General features: G+C 60.4%; 1 protein-coding gene across 14 annotated transcripts in view; it reads right to left on the reverse strand.

The window, feature by feature from the left end:
* The window catches only part of MAD1L1 (mitotic arrest deficient 1 like 1), a 286,697-nt gene that overhangs the window by 222,580 nt on the left and 43,225 nt on the right, over nt 1-20,892 (reverse strand). For 10 of the 14 annotated variants that reach the window (XM_086376992.1, XM_086376989.1, XM_086376994.1 and 7 more), the window contains one exon: nt 14,505-14,591. In XM_086376992.1, the coding sequence (XP_086233118.1) occupies nt 14,505-14,591 (87 nt within the window). The other 4 variants (XM_086377002.1, XM_086377004.1, XM_086377005.1 and 1 more) reach the window with 4 other exon arrangements.

Genomic DNA, 20,892 nt, shown 5'->3' on the forward strand with positions numbered 1-20,892 from the left:
TGGATATTTAAACAGATCACAAAATTGCTCCCAAACGCCCCCTCCAGAGCAGCTTTCCTAGATGGCACCCCCTCAGAGGCCCAGGAGGGTTCCTGGGCACCCCGAGTCCTGGGCTGAGACGGCTGGAGACCCTGGCAGGTCCGAGCCAGAGTCCTCTTCCAGCCTCATGCGGGAAGGGCGGGCGACCGTGCGAGCAGAGCTGAGACACCCAAGCCCAGCCGGGGGCAACTGCAATGAAGCAGTGAGTCTCCAGGTGTGGGCAGCACCCAGGAAAGGACCTGTCCTTCCGCCCCCTCCCTTGGAAGGCCGGGCAAGGGGCATGTCAGGAAGGCTCCACGGAGGCCTGACCCAGAGGCTTAAAAATGGAAGGACACGCGTGCGCTCTGAGGGCTGCCAAGGCATAATCCCCCTCGTTCCTCCGGCTTTATGAGAGGCTATATTAAAAATGGTTTATACATAATAAAATCTGTTACATTTATGGCAAGAAAATATGGAAAGACAATAAAATTAGCAGAGCATAGAAATGAGAGAATGCTAAACATCCTTGGCTCTCCGACAGGAACAGAGAAGGAACAGTCAAGATTTTAAATGGAAGGAATTTAACCCGATTTGAAATTCAAAGTTCCGTTTCTCCCTCCCTGCTGAGCCCGGTTCCAGGGGGCCCTGCTTGGCATGGGCAGCCCTGCTGGGGTCTCCCGGCTCACACTCACAAAGGGGGCCTGGCACACCCTGCTGGCACCGGCGGAACCCTGGGCTTTGGTCTGTGTACCCCGCCACCCCTCGTCCCAGCCTCTCTCTACCGTGACCCCAGCCCCTCCGCCTGCCCGCCTCGGCACAGCCCCCCACCCTGGGTCCCAGCGGTGGCGGCACACCAGGCCAGAAGCACAGCACGGCGTGACAGCCGCGCCCAGCCCTGCGTCCTGGCCCAGCGGGTCTGCGTCCATAGACAGTAGCTGGCAGCCACCTGGGTCCGACACCCCCGCCGGCACAGGCTGAGGAGCCTCGCCACCCGCACCTGCCGCCCCACTGGGAGCGGCTGCCCATGGCGCCAGGCCGGCCGGAGCCCACGCCTCCCGGTCAGCGGAGCCTCTCCCACGCCCCCAGGCCGCCGGGCCAGCAGGATAAACTATCCGCGCTTGCCTCGAGACCCTGACTGCCAGGATGCTCCTTCTCTAGGCCCATCTGTCTTGGTTTGTTGTAAATGAAGACATTATTTTTAAAGCAGTTTTCGCTTTACAGCCTCCCACCCACTCTCCCCTAGCACCGCACCTCAGGTCAGCGTGCTGGCCACACAGTGAACGGACACATTACTACGCGTCACATCACGGTGCATCTGCCGGGCTGTACGTTCAACAGGCTCAGAGAAACACACGGTGTTATGCAGCCCCCGTTCCTGGGTCATGCAGAGGAGTTTCACTCCACCAAAAACTTCTCCACCCCTCCGTCCCCCGAGCCCCGGTAACCACCGCGCCCCTGCGGTCCCCAGACCGCCGTGCACTTGGAACCGGGCACTATGTGCCTCTCCACGTTGGCTTCTCCCACTTAACAACGTGCATTTACGGCTCCTCCGCGTCTTTTCATGACCTGATAGCTCCCTTCTCTCTCCTCTTTGGATGTATCAGGTCACCCGTTCATTTACCGAAGGACATCTCGGTTGCATCTCCGTTGTGGCATTTATCAACACAGCTGACAGAAACACCTGTGTGCAGGTTTCTATGTGGACCTGAGTTTTCACACCTCTCAGGTAAACATCGAGGACCCTGAGTCCTGGATTGCAGGGGAGCATGTTTGCTTCTGTAAGAAATCCCACGCTGCCTTCCAGAGCGACTGTGCCACGCTCGCCCCGGCGGCGATGAGGCTCTGTTGCTCCGCACCCCCAGGAGTGCTGGGTGTTGCTCGCGCCCAGCTTTGCCCACCCTAACAGCGGTGTGCTGGTATCTCACTGTCGTTTTAGTCTTTCCCTGATGACCCAATGTGGGAGCCTCTCATATGCTTGTTTGCCTCTGTTTATCTTCTCTGGTGCGCAGAAGGCGATGGCAGCCCACTCCAGTACTCTTGCCTGGAAAACCCCATGGACGGAGGAGCCTGGTGGGCTGCAGTCCAGGGGGTCACGAAGAGTCAGACACGACTGAGCGACTTCACTTTCACTTTTCACGTTCATGCATTGGAGGAGGAAATGGCAGCCCACTCCAGTGTTCTTGCCTGGAGAATCCCAGGGACGGCAGGGCCTGGTGGGCTGCCGTCTAGGGGGTCGATCAGAGTGGGACACGACTGAAGCGACTTAGCAGCAGCAGCAGCGTGTTCTCTGGTGAGGTGTCTGTTCAGATCTTTTGGTCATGTTTTAACTGGGTGGCTTTTACTTTGGGCTTTAAGAGTTCTTTTTACATAGTGGATGCCAGTCCTTTACCACACACAGGTTTTGCAGATGCAGGTGATCCTGGAACAACGCAGGTCTGAACTGCACAGCTCCACTTGCACACGGGTGTTCTCAGCAGTACACACCACAGTACTGCACAGGCTGTGGCTGGTGGAAGCCGAGGACGCAGATCACGGATTACACAGGGTTCACGCCTGCACTGTTCAAGGGTCAGCTGTGCTTCTCCCACTCTGTGGTTTGTCTTTTCATTCTCTGAACAGCATCTTTCATGGAGCTGAAGTTTATGGTTTTAACGAGGTCCTGCTCACCAACTTTTTCTTTCACAGACTGTGGCTCTGACGCTGCTTTTGGAAAGTCACTGCTCAACTGAGACTCAGCCACACCCCGTCCTCCCCCTTGCAGGACAGTCGTGGTTCTGCGTGTTACACTTAGGTCTGTAGTGCGTTTTGAGCTCATCTGTGTGAGAGCGAGAGGTCTGCATCTGGATCCACGTGCCTGCTCAGCCTGTGGACGTGCAGTGGCCGCAGCACCTTTGCTGACATGACTGCCTTTGCTCTCTCACCAAAGCACGCCACCTCTCCCAGGGTGCTCCTGGGGCCTCGCTCTGCCCCATAGCTGGCTGGCTGCTCCCCCCACAGCACTGCACTGCCCCGCTTTCTGCGGTCTGGAAGGTCTGGGAGGCCTGGGGGGTCTGGGAGGTCTGGGAGGCCTGGGGGGTCTGAGGGGTCTGGAAGGCCTGAGAGGCCTGGGGGGTCTGAGGGGTCTGGAAGGCCTGAGAGGCCTGGGGGGTCTGAGGGGTCTGGAAGGCCTGAGAGGCCTGGGGGGTCTGGGAGGCCTGGGAGGCCTGGGGGGTCTGGGAGGTCTGGGAGGCCTGGGAGGCCTGGGGGGTCTTGGAGGCTAATCCTTCAACCTTGTTCTCCTTCGATGCTGTACTGGCTCTTCCCGGGCTCTTGGTCTTCACACAAACTTTAGAATCAGTTTGCCCACGTTCTGATTAGGACTGTATTCAATACGCATATCATGCTGAAAAGAACTGACAAGATGACAGGACTGAGTCTTCCTATCCATGAACATGGAACGTCTCTGCTTCAGATCTTTAACGTCTCTCATCAGATGTCTATAATTTTCCTCGTTAGACCTTGCACAAAAATTTTGTTTTGTTTTTACCTTAGAATCTGTCTGTTTTGGTGCTAATGTAAGTGACATAATGTTTTAAATTTCAAACTAAATGTTCATTGACTTAAATATATTAACCTATGGCCTGCAACCCTGCTATAATCACTTATTAGTTCTAAGAGCTTTTTGCTTGAGTCTCTGGGATTTCTATATAAACAATCATATCATCTGCAAACAGTTTTATTTCATCCTTCTTCCCACTGTGCACATTTTATTTCCTATTTCTGGTCTTACTGCATTAACTAGGATTTCCAGTATGAAGTTAAATTGGACATCCTTGACTTGTTCCTAAATCTTGGCAAGAAAGCCTCTAGTTTCTTACTTGGATGAAAGATGGAAATATCTGACAAGAAATCAGCCTCTCTATCCACCACAGGATAAATAAAACTCTGCCCGCTTAGACAGCAGCCATCACCACTGAGTGGCCCAGCAGCTGTACGAGCTCTGGGGAGGCCCTGTCCTTTCTCATTAAGCGCTATGCCTGGACCCCCGAGTCTTATGCTCTCCAGGCACATGGTGGCCCCCTGTGCTCCAAGAGCCCCAGTTCTTAACGTAACCAGGAATCAGGTTGGAAGCAACCTGGAGCCAGGCGGCCTCCCACACTGACCATCGGGAACAAGAACAGCTGGAAGGGGAGGTGGGAGGGGGGTTCAGGATGGGGAACACGTGTACACCCGTGGAGGATTCATGTTGATATATGGCAAAACCAATACAATATTGTAAAGTTAAAAAAAAAAAAAGAACAGCTGGAAGGAAAACCAGCTCTGCTGCTGAGGACCTGAGACCCCTGCCACCCTGCCACTCTGCCACACGGCAAAACTAGCTATGCTCTGAGACAGGAACAGCCCCTTCCGGGAAACACCACAACTGGGGAAAGCTTCTCAGACACTTAGTGGCTGAGGAACGTGACAAAACGCCCCCGTCCTCAGAGAGCAGCCCCCTCCCCACGCTCCACCCCACCTCTGCCCCAGCTCCCCCGGGCGAGAGGAGGGGGTCCCGTGGCCGCTGAGAGCCAGAAGCCCAGCCTGCAAAGGTTTGCTGAGAGAGGCTAGAGAGTGCCCAAGACTGCCTGGTGAGCCGGAGAGAAGCGAGAACCCACGTGCGCTCTCCTGGGCTTGTTCTTTCAAACGAGCCAGTGCCAGCGGGGCGGCTGAGCAGGAAGTCCTCAGGCTCAGGGCTCCCGAAGTGCACACAAAGTGTCAGGAAACTTGAGAGCAGCGTCAGAAAGACACTGTGACCCCTCCTGCATGGAAGTCAAGGGGCACAGAAAACCCGAGCCTCGGGCCCGAGGACCCCACTTTCAGCCTCCGCAGACGGCCGATCGAGGGGGTGGCCGTCTGCACAGGCCCCTGCCACGAGCAATCTCTGCTCGCCCCGGCTGGCCTCCCCAAATCCCTTCCAGTGAGACAAGGAAGCGGAAGTTCCGAGGCACCAAGGGTCAGGGACCAGCCACAGGATCTCTTCACCATCTCCTCATCCAACAGCAAACAACATTCAAGGATTATTCACTTCTGCTTTCATCCAAGCGTCTGTGGAAACCTAGATTCTAACGCACCTGTGGAGGGAGCCAGCAAAGAAGATTCTGCCTGCTTCCCCAGGGTGGAGGTGACCCGGGCGCCTCTTCAACCGCAGCGGCTTGCTGGGTGGTATTTCCTCACTGGAGGGCTCTGAGCCCAGGTCTGTCCTCTAACAGAACTGTCACACAGCAGATCAGGGATCCCTGGGCCACCCACCCGCTGGCTGAGCCCGGCTGAGGACTGTCACCTCGCTTTTCCGCGGTCACAGCCCTGCTGCCCTCCGCCAGGGCTGCACGCGGGACAGCGCTCCCTCCTCCGCGTCCCAGGCCTGCAGTCCAAGGGAGGTGTGCCCAGGGTCCCCTCTGCCTTCAGCCAATGGGGCAAATTCCCCTTGGCCCACAGAGTCAGGTAACCTGGCCTGGAAGTGCAACCTGGCCCTCCGGCCAGGCCTGCCTCTGGTCTCTGGAGGAACCTGCCTTGGCGACGGCCGGAGCCCTGAGCGAGCACCAGTGTGGGGCAAAGAGCATGTGCACTGGAAGAAGCTGTCATTCAAACAGTTCCGGAGGCTGGGCGGTGGCACAGGCCACACCCCGCGAGCCCCAGCAGCCACAAGAAGTCCAGCCGGGGACGCCCCAGTCCACGTCGCGTGAGGTCTCCACGTGGAGAGAGGCGATACCCGCAGCTGGGGAGCCGCGCCTCTGACACCCTGGTCTCCAGAGGCCAGGCGTCCACTTGGCCACGCTGACGAAAGCCAACGGCACCTCAGCTCACACGAGAGCTCCCATCAGAGCCCTCACCAAGTGACCGTCACTCAGTCTGTCTCCAAGAAAGCCAAGAGAGTGGGCGATGCCGCGGGTCTGATGCGGGAAGGCGGCCTTGAGGCCACGATCTTGTGGCCAGAAGTTCACAGAGATAAAACAGACCGTAACGCGTGACTTTGACTTTGTTTACCACTGAGAAGATGCATCACCACTGAGATGACACAATTTCAGGTGAAGGTCAGGAGCTCTGCAGTCTGGGTCTAAACAAGCCTCAGTCTCCCGGGGTCTCCGAGGACTGTCTGGGCTGCTGCTCCATTATTCAGACTCTGAAGAGCCCTCGCGAGGCTCCTCTACACACACCAAGCCACACAGCTACAGCCCCGAAGCACCTGGTCACTCCCCGGAGCCATGCCTGGCTGAAGATCAGACACCCCCCGGCCCCTTCAGTGCCCTTGGAGGGCTCCCCGTCCCGGTCAGTGCTTGAGGTCTCCAGCTGGCTCCCCACCACCCCAACATCAGAAGCAAAGGCGCGCCCAACCTCACTAGTGGCCCGACGTGAAGAAACGGGAAGACCGTCCAGCCGGCCGCAGGCCAGCCCCTCACATGTCCTCAGTGACCTGGTAACAACCCAGCACGGAGGAAGGCAGGGGCCTCTCCCCGCGCAGACAGAGGCCCCGGCACAGCCTGGCCCTCCCTGCCCCGCGCCGCACCCAGGGGCAGCAGAGCCCGGCCACACCCTCACCAGGGCTGGGCTCTCTCCCCACACCCAGCTGCCTCAAAGGCACGGCCACGCTGCAGCCAGGGGCAAGCACTTCTGATGGCGGGCAGGGGGCGGCGGCAGGGGAGGGTCCATTGCACGCTCAGGAACAGCCCGGATCCGTCCACCAGAGCCCACCTCGGACACCGCAGGGAGAGGCCTGGCCAAGTCCACACCAAGCATCCTGCCCCCAGAGAGAAGCCGGTGCAGCCATCAGCGTTCAGGTGGGCCCCCAGGCGCAGCGTCCGCCTTCGAGGGATGGGGAGGCGCGTCCGGGCACACGCTGCCCCCGCGGCAATCCTCCCACAGCCACCGCCACAAAACTCACCACTCAAACGGATGTCGTTTCGGGGATGAACATTTTTTCCAGTGCTTGAATAAAAGGGGGAGTTTCACATTTTATCCACTTCCACATCTCTTAACAATAAAAACTTATTTAAAAGGCCCATGAATATGTAAATGGCGTTTTAAATATGGAAATGAAAAACATGCAAGAAAACAGTCTGGGTGTGAAATATTAACGCATCTCATCTTGCTGAGAAGACAACACAAGCTGGCTGAAGCAAGGACGAGGAGCCCCAGCCTCTGCTTGGCTGGGGGGCGGCCTGGGGGAGGAGGGCGGGTGGGGAGGGGGGCCCGCAGCTGCGTCCCAGGAGCGCCTCTGCCAGCAGGTCCTGCCCTCAGGCCACCACCACTGCCTCCCGGCCCCTGCTCTGCCCTCTCCCTTGTCCAAAGCCACTGGACCAAACCGAGCATCTCTGCCGGTGCAAGCTCAGACTGCACACTCTGCCCCATAGCGTCCACTCTGCCCGCCGGGCGGACGGCAGGGAGGGATGCCCCAGTGAGAGCCGCGTCCTCCACCCCGAGCAGGGCCAGAGAGCCCATGAGGACAGGGTCACCCTTGGGACGTGAGCACAGGGCCCCCTCCAGGGTCAGAGGCAGGGCATCTGACTACCGGCCACGCTGAGCACAGACTCGCCACAGGCCCACCTGAGGCCCAGAGCCTTCAGGTCCATGCATGGAGCAGAGGGCCTGGGGGTTGCCCATAGGCCTCACCCAGCGATGCCAGGGCCTCCGTGGGCCACAGCCCCAGGGGGGTAGCATCCCTGTGTGTGTCCACAGGAAGTGAGCGACCCAAAAGCAAGAGGCTGACAACCCCTAACAGAACAGAGCCTCCCTCAGTCCAGGGAGCTCACGGGGCTTTAGCGGACTTCTCGGAAGACGATGACAGGAAAGCAGTGAGCAGGCCTCTCTCCGTGCAACAGGAACCCGGGGAGGACGAGCTGTTGCTGCTCCGAGCATGGTCCCTGGACCAGCAGCTCCGGCTCCACAGGCACCTGCAGGGAACACGGAGCCGGCCGCCCCTGCAGACCTGCCGAGCCAGAGCCTGTGGGGGCCCCACACGCAGTCTTTGCTCTCACTGATCTGGAGAAGAGCTGGGCGCCCAGCGCTGACCCCACAGAGACCAGGGAGTGGAGGAGCCGCCACCTCCAGCACCAGGGGAGCCTCGGGGATCGCGCCACCCAAGTGCCAACTGCAGCCACGGGCTTCCACACACAGCCCCTGCCTTGCCCTCACACGAGCCTGGGCAAAACCACCAGCACTGCCAGGGGGGTCCTTTGCGGGCCTGGCACCACCAGGACCCCGGATGGACTGGGTTCTCCCTCAGGGTGATAGGGCTTGGTCTCAGGGACAGAAGCCAGGCGGCCACAGTCTAGAAAGTGAGAGCAGCTCCTGAGGCTCAGGGCCAAGCCGGAACAGCCATCAGCACTGGAGGTCCATGCCCACCCTAAGGGGAACGGCGCGGGGCCACACCTCCACGCCCCACCCCAACGGCCTCGCCCACACTGATGGGGAAGCAGCTGGTGGCCCGGAATCCACCACTCAAGGAGAGGACACGGACACTGTCCCCGGGAAGCATCTGCAAAGGGCCCTCAACCGAGAAGCCTCCAGGCACCGCCCTCCCGTGCGCGCCCATCCTCTCTAATTGGCCGCAGAATTTATAGCCTGGAATAGCCCTCCCTCCGGGGAGGCCACAGAGGAGGTTCTGAGGAGAGTCAGACCAAGTGGCTCGGAGGGCTGCAGGCACCACCTCACGTCGAAACACGGCACTGCAGGCGGGCGCAGACCCTCAGCCGGACCGAGGCCCGTGCCCCCCACTGCACAGCGGCGCGGAGACTCTTCCTGCCCTGAGTCCCAAGCAAGGAGGGAGGTCTAAGGAATAAAGGGACGAGGGGACGAGCAGAGGGCCAGGAGAGATCTGTTTGTCACCTCCTGGTTACCAACTAGGCCAGGAAACGGTTCTTAGAGAGAGTAACTCTCACCTTGTTAGATCCAGCCAGAATTGCGGAAGACAACAAAAACCCGGAAAACATCACCCGAGATGGCGCGAAGCCAGGGCAGCTACAGGAGGATGGCTGCCTGTGTCTCCAAGCGCCCCTGGGCCCCGGGGCCCCATGAGCGACCAGCCGAGGGCGCGCGGCCTGAGCAAGAGCCTCCTGCTCTGCCGCCATCAAGCCCATGGCCAGTGCCTCACAGGGCCATGGAGCCCACACGCGCATGACCACCAGGAAGAATGCGTGGAGACCAGCTGTCAGACGCCTCTGGTTCCACACCTCCTGCCAAAGGCCATTAGGTCGCGTGGCACCAAGAGCTGAGCAAACAGGCGAGCCTCTGTCTCCATCACTGAGAACCCCGAGGCCACCACTGCAGAGACGGTGATGGCCAGGACGAGCAGGACAGCTGGTGGGAAGGGCCAACGCATCCTTCAGCGGCTCCCGCGTGGGACGGGGGCACACCCCCCCCCAACAGCCTGGGGCTCCCGTGCCCGCCCTGCCCCCTCCAGTGGGGACAGAGGGTCGGGAGGGGGCCCAGAGGGCGCACAAGCCATCCCGGCAGGAAGCTGAGGCGGGCTGTCCAGGGCCTGCAGCAGCACCACAGCGCCCCATCCCCAGTCAAGGGAGATCAGCGAGTTGAGGCCAGTCCACGGGGCTGGGGCACCACGCACAACGGCAGAGCACAGAGGAACAAGGCGAAGCCTGGCCCCTCGGCACCCTGGCTGCCCGGCAGGACGGCACGGTCAGGGGCCAGCTGACCCGTGCAGAGCCTGCCTGACCTGGGCTCCTGCCAGCCTGACGTCTGGCCTGGCACCCCGGGATGGGCAGAGCACAGGCTCCCACGCCGCAGGCCTCACTCTGTCCGCCTGGCACATCCCTGTGCGCTCAGCCGAACCACTCATCCATTCCCTCGCTCAACCAGAGCGCGGCGGGCGGCCCTCTGGGCCCAGGGAGCGCGGCTGGCAGCGGGGACACAGTACGCGGGGAGTGTGGTGAGGGCCGGCGGGCACAGTGCCACTTCAGGCAGAGGCAGCAGGAACCGTGCAGGCACGAGCCCCGCAGGGAGGGGGCGGCTCCGGAACACCTGGGGGAGGGGGCGGGGGCGCATCCATGCGAGGCCGCCGGGGGGACGGAGCCGGCTCGCGTCCGCCTACCCCACAGACGCCCGTGTCCGGGGCGAGGAGGACCGCAGAGCAGCTCTCTGGAGTCCCCACCCGCCTGGTCAGCTGCAGGCTGAGGTGGAGCCGCATCCTCACCCACCTGGAAGGGCGCCCCGGTCTAGACGCTACCCTGGCTACAGCCCGCGTGCCAACCGCCTCTCCACGCTTCACACACTTTTCTAACAGACCTCAGTGTCCAAAGCTGCATTTCCAGCTCCCACTGCCTTCACCTGCTCTTCTGCTAAGTTCTCCGGCGACATGAGAAGCAAGAGCACCATCCACAAGCTCTTACCAAAAACCTCACCCTGTCTTTCTGTCTCACCTGTCACAGTGGGTCCACAGCAAACACAGCACCCCCGTCTTTCAGGTGTGCCTCTGCCCGCCCCCTCCCCGACCCCGCCACACACACACACACACACACACACACACACACACACACACACACACACGAGACAGACCTGCTCACTCCTAATCTGCCGCTGGGAAACACCACTGGCCGCCCCGCGCTGCCCTGGAGCCACACTTTCCCCAGGCTGAGGCTGAGTTGCTTCTGTCGTGTCCGACTCTGTGACCCCCTGGACTGCAGCCCGCCAGGCTCCTCCGTCCGTAAGATTTCGAGGCAAGAACGCTGGAGTAGGGCGCCATGCCCTCCTCCAGGGGATCCTCCTACCCAGGGACTGCATCTGCGTCTGCTTCGACTCCTGCGTCGGTAAACGGGGTCTTTACCACGAGCGCCACCTGGGAAGCCCCTGGCACTGCCGGGCTCCTCAAACACTAACAGGTTGAAGCCAAGGGCTCTTCTGAGACACGTACAGCCCAGAGCAGGAAGACCGATCTTCAGAATAAACTGCAGTCGTCAGAGCAGCCCAGAGCTGGCGCGTGTGACGGGTGTGAAGCGCCCCAGAGAGCTGGGCTCGGCAGGCATGCACAGCGCGTGGCAGGCAGAGCCCCGAGGCTGCTCGGCTTCCCCTCACCCGCTCCCACAGCAGGTCCCCCGGATCCGCACCAAGGGCCTGGCCCGACACGTCACACCTGCAGGCCCACGACGCACGGCCCCACTGCGCAGAGCAACGCGTGGCAAAGGGCGCTCTGCGACCACACGGAGCACCTCTCCAGGACCCGGCTCCAGCCTCAAACGACGCCATGGAGCTCCCAGGACGCGCAGACCAGGATTCAAATCCTGCCTCCACGGCTTCCTAACTGTCTGACACGGGGCTCAGCGCTCTGCTGGGGGACAGAGACAGCACCATCGTGCTTGGCTCAGGGGAGACACCATGCGCGAGGCAGTCAGCACGCAGCCCAGCACTGGAAATACTCTCAGCACCACCACACGTGCACAGGGACAGCCTTCACCCTCAGCACACCCCCACGGGGCCCAAGACCAGCCACAGGAACAAGACGAACGCTGGGCAGCCACGAGTGGAAGGCAAGGTTCCCTGGGCTGTGATTAAACTCCAGTCCTAAGGCAGGCACCGACAGGCCGCTCTAACCAGCGACCCACAGCGCCTCTGGAGCTGTCTGTCCCAGGAGGACCATGGTGCAGAAAGCAGGGACCAGCCCACCGGGCCAGGGCACCCTGCTCACAGAAAGGCCCACCAACAGCAGCTGTCGCCAAGGTCGCCCGCCAAGACGTCGGCTGGACTCAAGGCCACAGAGGACTTCCCAGCACCACCCACACACCACCTGTTTCCTGAGCGCGGCTGATGACGAGGCTCCCCCCGCCATCTCGCCTCATCCTCTAAAGAGCCCCGAAAGCCTCCAGCCAGAACCGCGCCTGCCTGGGGCTGGGCAGAGCTCAGCTTCTGCTCTCCTGCCAAGGCGCCTCTCCTGGTCTAGCCTGGATTCTGCCCAGCTGCCTGCAAAGTCTTGAGGGAGTGACATCAGCCCCTCACGAGGTCTCCTGGCCTCCGCACGGAACACACCCAGCACGGCGACGTCGGTTTGCCAGCTGTGAGCACGGCACTGCCCACGGCCCTCTGTCCTGCTTGGCCAGGGCCCCGAGGGCAGAGGACCCCAGCCTGGCATCTCCCTACAGGGGCCTGCATGTGACTCCACCACCAACAGGCGGGGTGGGAACCTCACCTGCTCCCAGGGCCTGAGGCCCTCAGAAGACCCCTGGCTCCTGCCATGCTTTCTGTCGCCGGATGAGGGGGGCCTCCCTGGGAGGAAGGGGACGGTGCTCAGCGCCTGTACACAAGACGCGCTCCTGAGACGGGCGCACAGCCAAGACCGCTCGTCCGCGTAGCCGTCAGCGGCGTGAGGACAGGACCGAGAGCACCCCGGCCCTGGCCAACGACCCATCCCAGGCCCGTGGCCCGAGGCGTCGCACGTCCTCTCCCCTACCCTGCCGGGACCCGTCAGGCAGGTTGGCCACCCTGCCGAAGAGGTGAAGCTCTTCCTCAGGAGGCCTGAGACGCCCTTGCTCCCGGGGCAGCTGCACTGGATCTCAGAGGGAACCCAAGGGTCCTGAGAGGCGGACGAGGGGCCCCCAGTCCCCCAGACCACCTCCCCTCCGTGCTGGACCGCTCCCTGCAGTGCGAGGCCATTTCTAAACCCAGCCCACAGAAGAGCTGGGACGCCTGACTCACCGCCGAGGACCACAGCCAGAGCCACGCTCACAGCTCTGAGAGGCGGACCTTCCTGAGCCACACTCGCAGCCCTGAGAGGCTGACCTTCCTGAGCCACACTCGCAGCCCTGAGAGGCTGACCTTCCTGAGCCACACTCGCAGCTCCGAGAGGCTGACCTCCCTGAGCCACACTCACAGCTCTGAGAGGCGGACTTTCCTGCTGCTGCTCAAGCAGGAAACTTCGGAAAGCACCTCACAGTTTGGCGGGAGAAAGATGCAGACAAGTTTCCTTTCCTGTAATAGTTCATTCTGTTTCAAATTCAAAGTAAAATAAAGAGGATTGCGTGGAAAAATGTTAAAGCTTTAATTTCAAGTCACTTTTAACGCCCATTTCATCTGACAGCAACTTTGAAAGCAAAAGGCAATCTTTATCATTTGAGGTTTTTAAACTAAATTGATGTGATTATGTCCAACACAACCAGATGCTTCTAAAAGCAATTTTCAAAGTGACATCAGCCCCCAAAATAAGAAAGCCTTCCTTTGGTTATTAATAAACTATTAACACACAGTCTGCACAGGGGGTGAGGCTGCGGGGGGTGACCACGGCCCACAGGCTGACCTCACAGACCCCTTCCCACCAGCCCGTCAGGGCGAGGGTGAGCGTCCAAGGTCCCTCTTGGTCACCATCCTTTCAGCCGCCCCGAGCCTTCCTCACCGGAGGGGCTGACCTCACACGACGGTCCACCTTCAAGTGACTCTAAGCGGGAACCGCCTAGTTTGACCTCATCCTCCGTGGGCACCTGGTCTGGGGCAGGGAGCATGACTGGGGGGAGTCTGCCAGCAGTGGGGGTCCTAGGAAAGGTTTCCTTGTTCCAAAAAGGAGAGGCCTCTCCTCCTGCCTCTGACTCGACACCCAGGATGTAGGCAGCCACCCTGCATACATGAGAGAAGCCTGCCTGGGCCCCAGAGGAGGGAGGCGGACAGCAGTGGACAGGCCCACGCATGGTTCAGGAGGAGCAGGCCGGCACGTGGGCGGGCTCCCCTTTCCCGGCACAGAGCTCTACAAAGCCCTGGAATTTCCTCAACAGTGAATGATGTGAGTGTCCCTTCGGCCAGACCCCTGGGCAGCGTGGGGCTGGGGGGGTGGAGGGTGCCAGAGGAACCAACGCTGGGAAGAGAGGCGGGAAGTTCCACCTGCCCCCTCCCCGCCGCCTCCAGGGAGGGGAGTGGGCTGGAGAGCCAGGAAGTCACCAACGGCTGAGACTTAACCAAGCAGGAAACTCACAGAAACCCTGAAAAGGGGCCTCCGAGGCGGTGGACACGAGGCGGCGCTGGAAGGGCAGCACGCCCGGAGCGGACAGGGCAGCCCTGCCCCCGCCCCACACAAGCCTGGGGCGTCTCTTCCCGTCCAGCTGATCTGAGCTGCACGCTTCACAACAAACCCGTGATCCAAGACAGAGCGCTTTCCTGAGTTCCAGCCATCACTCCAGCACCTGATCAGAGGCAGGGAGGACCCTGCACTCCCGGCCAGATGGACGCGCAGGCGCACCTTGTAGGACTGAGCCTCACGCCTGGGGCCCGGCTGGCCTGGGAGTCACGGCAGAGTGGAACTGGCCCGGGACACCAGCAGGCGTCTGAGTAAGAGCGGGCACAGGACACACCGCAGGCTGGGCGCGGGGAGGCCCTGGCCCTGGACCCCCAGGCGCAGGGTAGGGCCTCAGTGCGGCGGGGCAGGATGAGGGACACCGCACATCTGCCGTGCCTGCCCCACTCTGCGAAGCCAGGGGCACGCTCACCCGCAAGGCCTCTCCAAAGCAAGTTGGTTGTTGGATAAGCGCGGCCGCCAGGCCTACCTGCTGGTGATGGCACTGTTCCTGTCCTTCAGGGCCAGCTCGCGCTGCTGCAGCTCCACAATGAACCTAGACAGGTCCTCTGGCGTCCTGGGGGGACAAGAACACATGAGGTCAGGGGGATGTGCCCGCAGGGGACGGGGCTCTGACCCTAGGGGCCGGCCCAAAGCCAGGCAAGCTGCTGGCGGACCTCAGAGCCGGGCGAGTCAGGGCCTGTGAGGCCCCCGGACAGCGTGTGTGGGCTCACAGCACAGCCGGCCGCCGGCCACGTGGCACTGGGGACGTCACTCGTGCCAGCCCACGCCTGTGAAAACCAAGTCGGTACGTCGCATCACTGCCTCGCAGAGGACGTGAAGTGAGGAGGAAGCGCGCCTGCCAGCGGCCCGCAGACAGGGTGCCCGGGCACGCTAGCCTCCTCCCTCCTCTCAGACACCACGCGCGCGGACGGCAGCGGGGGAACAGCAGGCGCCACGGGCACGGTGCCTCCCGTGTCGAAACGCCTCCAGGGGGACGATCAGGCCAATGGTCACGGCAGACGCGCTGCTCACCGTCTCCATTTCACAGACGGGGAAACTGAGACTAAAAGTCCGTGACGGTGGGCTCCAAGGTCGCCCGCTCTCCCAGCACGGAGCCTCAACCTGAGCCCTGTCCTCCAGCTCAGCACCCGGCTCAGGAGAGCGTGCACAGAAGTGCCTTCGCCATTCACACGCCCAGCAGGCACAGGAAGGGCGCTCAACACCACTAATCCTCAGAGAGACGCAAATCCAAACCGTGCTCGGGCCCACCTCACGCCGGCAACAACGGCCATTATCAAAGTCTGCTGCTGCTGCTGCTGCGTCGCTTCAGTCATGTCCGACTCTGTGCGACCCCACAGACGGCAGCCCACCAGGCTCCCCCGTCCCTGGGATTCTCCAGGCAAGAACACTGGAGTGGGTTGCCATTTCCTTCTCTAATACATGAAAGTGAAAAGTGAAAGTGAAGTCGCTCAGTCGTGTCCGACTCTGTGCGACCCCAGAGACGGCAGCCCACTAGGCTCCTCTGTCCCTGGGATTCTCCAGGCAAGAACACTGGAGTGGGTTGCCATTTCCTTCTCCAATGCATGAAAGTGAAAAATGAAAGTAATAAATACAAATAAAGCAGATAAACGACAGGACCTACTGTAGAGCAGAGGCGACTGCGTTCAGCGCCTTGTGATAACCTACAACGGGAAAGACCCTGAAAAAGGACAGACACACGTAACTGAGCCCTGTGCTGTACTGTCAGCGCAGTCCTGAAATACCAGCCCTGTAAACTAACTACACATCAGCGTCAAAGAACGGGTTTTTTTTAATGTCTTCAAAGAGGAAGAAAGACGAGAGACAGAGATGGAACATCAAGTGGAGAGCAAAGACTCCTGAGCCCTGCATGGAGCTAACATGGCATTAAAAAAAATGAAAGATGCTCAACACCACTAATTCTTAGAGAAACGCAAAGCAAAACCATCCTCAGGCGCCACGTGGAGGCGAGCACAGGCCCGGGGCTCAGGCCCAGGGCTCCACGGGGCGACAGCGCAGTGCGCACAGGCTCCTCTCCCAGCCCCAGAGCCAGCACAGCACCCAGGCCCAGAGCACTCTCTGGCCTCCCCACTCCTGCTGAAGTTGCCCCTGCTGTCCCGCCTGTCCGAGGGCCACTCACAGAAAGCTGCTGAGCTGAGCCTCATGTTCAGAGCCCACAGACCCCGAGCCACCAGGCCTGGAGGGGCCTCTCCGCCTCCCGCCAGACTTTCCTCTGCTGCCTGGACACACCAACCCATCCGCTCCCGGAATATCCGTGATGGTTAACCCTGGGCCTGCAGAACGCCTCCCTCAGCCTCCCCAGGCCTCTCTCATCCTCACTGGAGAGGTCTCGGGACAGCTGTCACTTCCTCCGAGAAGCCCCCAAGCCTCTCCTCGCCTCATCACAAGGCTGCTCAGGACCATCTGCCCTGTGACCAGCGGGGCCTCCTGGGTCTGCTATCACTAGGCGTGAAGCCTAAGGCCCCCGCGTGCCGGCAGTGTGTCCTGAAGGCCCAGCGCAGCCCTGGCACGAAGCAGAGCCCACAGCCGCCCCACACAGGCCTCTGTCCTCAGCACCCCCCAGCAGGGAAGGCCAGGCCCTCTTCGTTTCACATCGCCTCATGCAGGCCGTCCCCGGCTGCCAGAAAAACACCCTTTCCTGCACATTTTGTGAGGACACGGCCTTGATGTGTGAGGAACCAAGAGGCATGATGCCAAGATTTCTATCCTTGCTCTGCCCTGAATGCCAGCCAGCTCTGTGGATGAGAAAACACATGAAAAATGCTCACCAGCAGAGACCTGTGAAAACTGAAATCTAAGAGGGGAGGGGTTGAGCCAGCCTTGAACGCCAGATCCCCATTCTTCTCAGAGCTTCCTCATGTCTGCCGACCTCAGAGAGTAAGTAAGCGAACCAAGTAAACCCTTTTAAGCCAAGAGGGTTTTTTTTTTTTTTAACATTTTAAAGAGATTGAAGTTATCTTCTATTTTTTATGCTAAGGAGTATGCAAACTATTATTAAATCAATGGAAACTATATTCAAAACCGATGAAACTACGCACGTCTACCTTTACAAGGTCACCAGTCCCTCTGGGCCCAAGGGGAAGCGTCTGTCAGACAGACGGCCACACACCCTCTGGGGGCCTCATGAGCTGAGGGGGCGGTATTCTCTCATCACAGGCAAGCTGTGTGCAATGTCCTCCAGGCAGAAACCTGTCTGGAAGCTGGAGGGCAACGGCAGGGCTGGGAGCACAGGACGGCAATTTAGAAACCAGGGTCTTGCCCTGAGGCACAAACTAGCCCCACAAAGCCAGGAACTAGAGTTGACACAGAAAGCTCTCAACCAAGGCCCTCCGTTCTCCTCTGAAGTAAAGATAATTTGAAATGTAACCATTTAATAATGAGGAGAAATTGGGAATGGTCAAATGAAGAGAAAAATGAACTTAACATGCTCTTCTTCAGAAACGCTCTACTCCCGCTGACGGCTCAGGCACCTGCACCCTCCCGGGACACCCGCAGGCTGGGGCCACCTACACGCGGCCATGCCAGCCGGTGGCCGAGGCGCACACTCTCCAGCTGAACCTCGGGGCAGCCATCAGACCCCAAACCCGCTGGAACTTTTGAGCAGCTACTTCAACAAGCCATCAAGGGGACTGGCTCCATATCTGAATAAACTAAGCAGGCAGCTGGCTTTCTTCTACCCCCCACGCCACTCCTCCCTCTCGACCAGCCACGCAAACAAGAGCCCCCCGCAGCAACTCCCCAGGGGGGTGCGGCTCATCCGAGCACGCAGGGAGCTGCTCCCACTGAGAGCTTGCGGCGGGGAGGCTGCGCAGGGCCCAAGGCCAGGGCAGACTCCGCAGGCAGCCTCCGGCCACACCCCAGCCCCAGGCGCAGTGCCATCGCCCAGAGCCAGTGGCCAGCCCCGTCAGGCGAGCCCGCAGGTCACGCACAACGCGTCTTCATGGCCATCCCAAAGAGCCCCAGCACCACAGCCTGCGCCGCAGGGACACCCCGTTCCAAAGAGCCCCAGCACCACAGCCCTCACAGCAGGGACACCCCGTTCCAAAGAGCCCCAGCACCACAGCCCGCACCGCAGGGACACCCCGTCCCAAAGAGCCCCAGCACCACAGCTGCACCGCAGGGACACCCCGTCCCAAAGAGCCCCAGCACCACAGCCCACACCACAGGGACACCCCATCCCAAAGAGCCCCAGCACCACAGCCTGCGCCGCAGGGACACCCCTGACAGCATCCAGTGAGGGCCTGGCCCAGCGCTCGCTCTGGCCCCGCTTGTGTTTGCCAAGTCAGGCGTCGGGGGCCGGTTCCACACAGCGCGGGGGCCAAGGGGCGCGTGCCCTCCCCGAGGCCCAGGCCTCTGCCCCTGTGCCCTGACCCGGGTGGAGGGCAAGCAGACACACCCAGTGTCTCGTAATCGCTAGCACCTCCCTCCGTGCTGGCTCTCCAAGCTCTGCAGGGCTGAGCGCGGAGCAGAGAGGAGGAAGACAGCATCTTCTGTGTGGACCACACAGCAGGGAGGAAGGGGAGGGCAGGAGGGGGAGACACTGATTTCTAGGCCTCGGGGAGGACGCGTTCATTTGTTCAGACCCTAAGGAGCACCCGGCCCGCAGGCAGGGCCTCAGCCAGCACTGCAAGCAGGAGGTGTGCCAAGACCCCACGCTCCCAAAGTGCGCCTGCCCCTCCTCGGGGAGCCAGAGCAGGCCCGCGGGCACGCAGAGAAATGCCTCAAGTGTAGAGTGTCCACTTCCATATGCACCCTGCCCCTCCTCGGGGAGGCAGAGCAGGCCGGCAGGCACGCAGAGAAAGGGTGCATCTTTCCATATGCACCCAAAACTGCACCTCCACTGCTTATTTCTAAAGAAAGGCACCGATGTGCCCGCATATTTACAGAATATAACCTAGCCAGGTCAGGGCCAAGAGGGGTGGTTAAAATCAAAGGGATCTTAAACTTCACGTGCCTTATTTGAATTTCTTTTGATGAGCATTTATATATTATATGCATAAGTACAAATAAAAACTACAGGAAAAGCCACGCACACGCTCCCCATGCGGCAACGCCACTGGCAACGCCAGCCGGGCAGGCAGAGGCGCTGACGGGAGACGGGGCTCCCCCGGGGAGGCTCAGCACAGCAGAGCCCAGGCGCCCGGGGACACAGCAAAGGGCCACCTGGGGACGCTGCCACCATCTGCCCATCAGGAGCGCCAAGTGGGCCAGAGGGAGGTTCCTGAAGGGCTATTGAATCAAGAAGGATTATTAAACCACTGCAGCCTTCACCACACATCAAATCAAAGGCCAGAGGCCAAAGTGCCCCCCACTGGCAGGAGGAATGTTGATTTTCCAGAGTCTCCTGACCTGGAGTACTCGGAGCTGCTCCCCGAGGGTGCCCTGGAGACTGGCTATGTGCCTGTGACCAGCAGGAGTCGGGCCAAGTGCCATCGCAGCCCAAAACAGCACAGGCGCACGCAGCAGGAAGAGCCAACCACCCCCAAACTTCCGCTTCAAAAGCTAGAAGTGGAGGCCTTCAGAGGGCCCTGGGATCCGCCGACTCAAGAGATGACAGGAGCGCGACAGTCCCAACTGCAGCCCAAGCTGTGGCATCTGCTGTTTAAACTCTGGGTTCAGCTGCAAAGCCTTTTAACTCTAACTGGTGGGCTTTGAAGGGGGAAAGTCTCTGTTCAATCTGCAGCTGAGTTTTGGCTCGAGGTCAGCTGCGAGCAGAACAGGAGCCCGGGGAGTGGGGCCCAGTGGTTCATTCTCGAGGCAGAGGCACTCCAGCTCCAGCAGAGCTACTCTGAGGCTCCTGACAGCAGATGCCAGCACTCTTGCTGAAGCTCACAGAGCTGTTTCAACGGGCCTGAAAGACACGAGATCCAGAGGACTCCCATTTCTAAAATGAATCAAACAGCGACAACCAGAAAACTAATTAACAAGCAAGAAACCTCAAGCTCTCTTCCATGGTGTTATTTTCCAGAAGAGAAGCCCGCAGGACACAGAGCCACAGCCCAAAGAGTGGGTCAGAAGGCCCTGTCAGAGAGGGGCACACGCAGGTGGGGTGGACTCTCTCCCAGACAGGCTTCTGCAGAAAATATGCACAGGTGGGAACCAGACACATCATGGAGAAAAGCTTGGTGCTAAAGCCCAAATGGAGCAAGGGCATTCATGGCTGCAAAGTCACAGCACGTCCTGGCGAATCAGGGGGTTTTGATAATCTGACCCAGTCATGTAGGGAGAGAGAAGGAAATGGCAACCCACTCCAGTATTCTTGCCTGGAGAATCCCGTGGACAGAGGAGCCTGGTGGGCTGCTGCCCATGGGGTCGCACAGAGTCGGACACGACTGAAGCAACCTGGCGGCAGCAGCAGCATGTAGGGAAGCTGGGGAGGATTCATGTCACCGAAGACTGGCAAAGCCTGGCCCACAGCCCGGGATAGGGAGAAGCAGCACCCAGCCCTGAGGCCACGCAGGGTGCTGGATACTCCAGAGAAGGAAGCCTGTGACCACTGACCATCTTGAGGCCACAGGAACCAACCTTTAGGGGAAGAAGGCCATCGGTCTGTCAGCACCAAGCCCGGGGCCAGGCCATGCCATCCTGGCCACATGGTGGACGGCGGCCATCAGACTGCTCCTCAAGCTGCTGTGTCCCAGATGGACGGAGAGCAAGTCACTCTTTCCCCGAGAGGTGACCCAGAATAGACGCGGGCTCAGGCACACACCCAAAGGGCACACGTCTGAAGGCCCGCGTGGGGCACCCAGCACAGGGGACCCTCATCAAGGCGCAGCCCACCCCTGTGACCAACGGCGGTTTTCACACGAGACCAGGTCCTCTGCCCAGCAGCCAAC

The sequence above is a fragment of the Bos grunniens genome, chromosome 25 (assembly GCF_055505025.1).
Source record: "Bos grunniens cultivar Pamir isolate PY7600 chromosome 25, Bosgru_T2T1.0, whole genome shotgun sequence".
Lineage (NCBI taxonomy): Eukaryota > Metazoa > Chordata > Mammalia > Artiodactyla > Bovidae > Bos > Bos grunniens.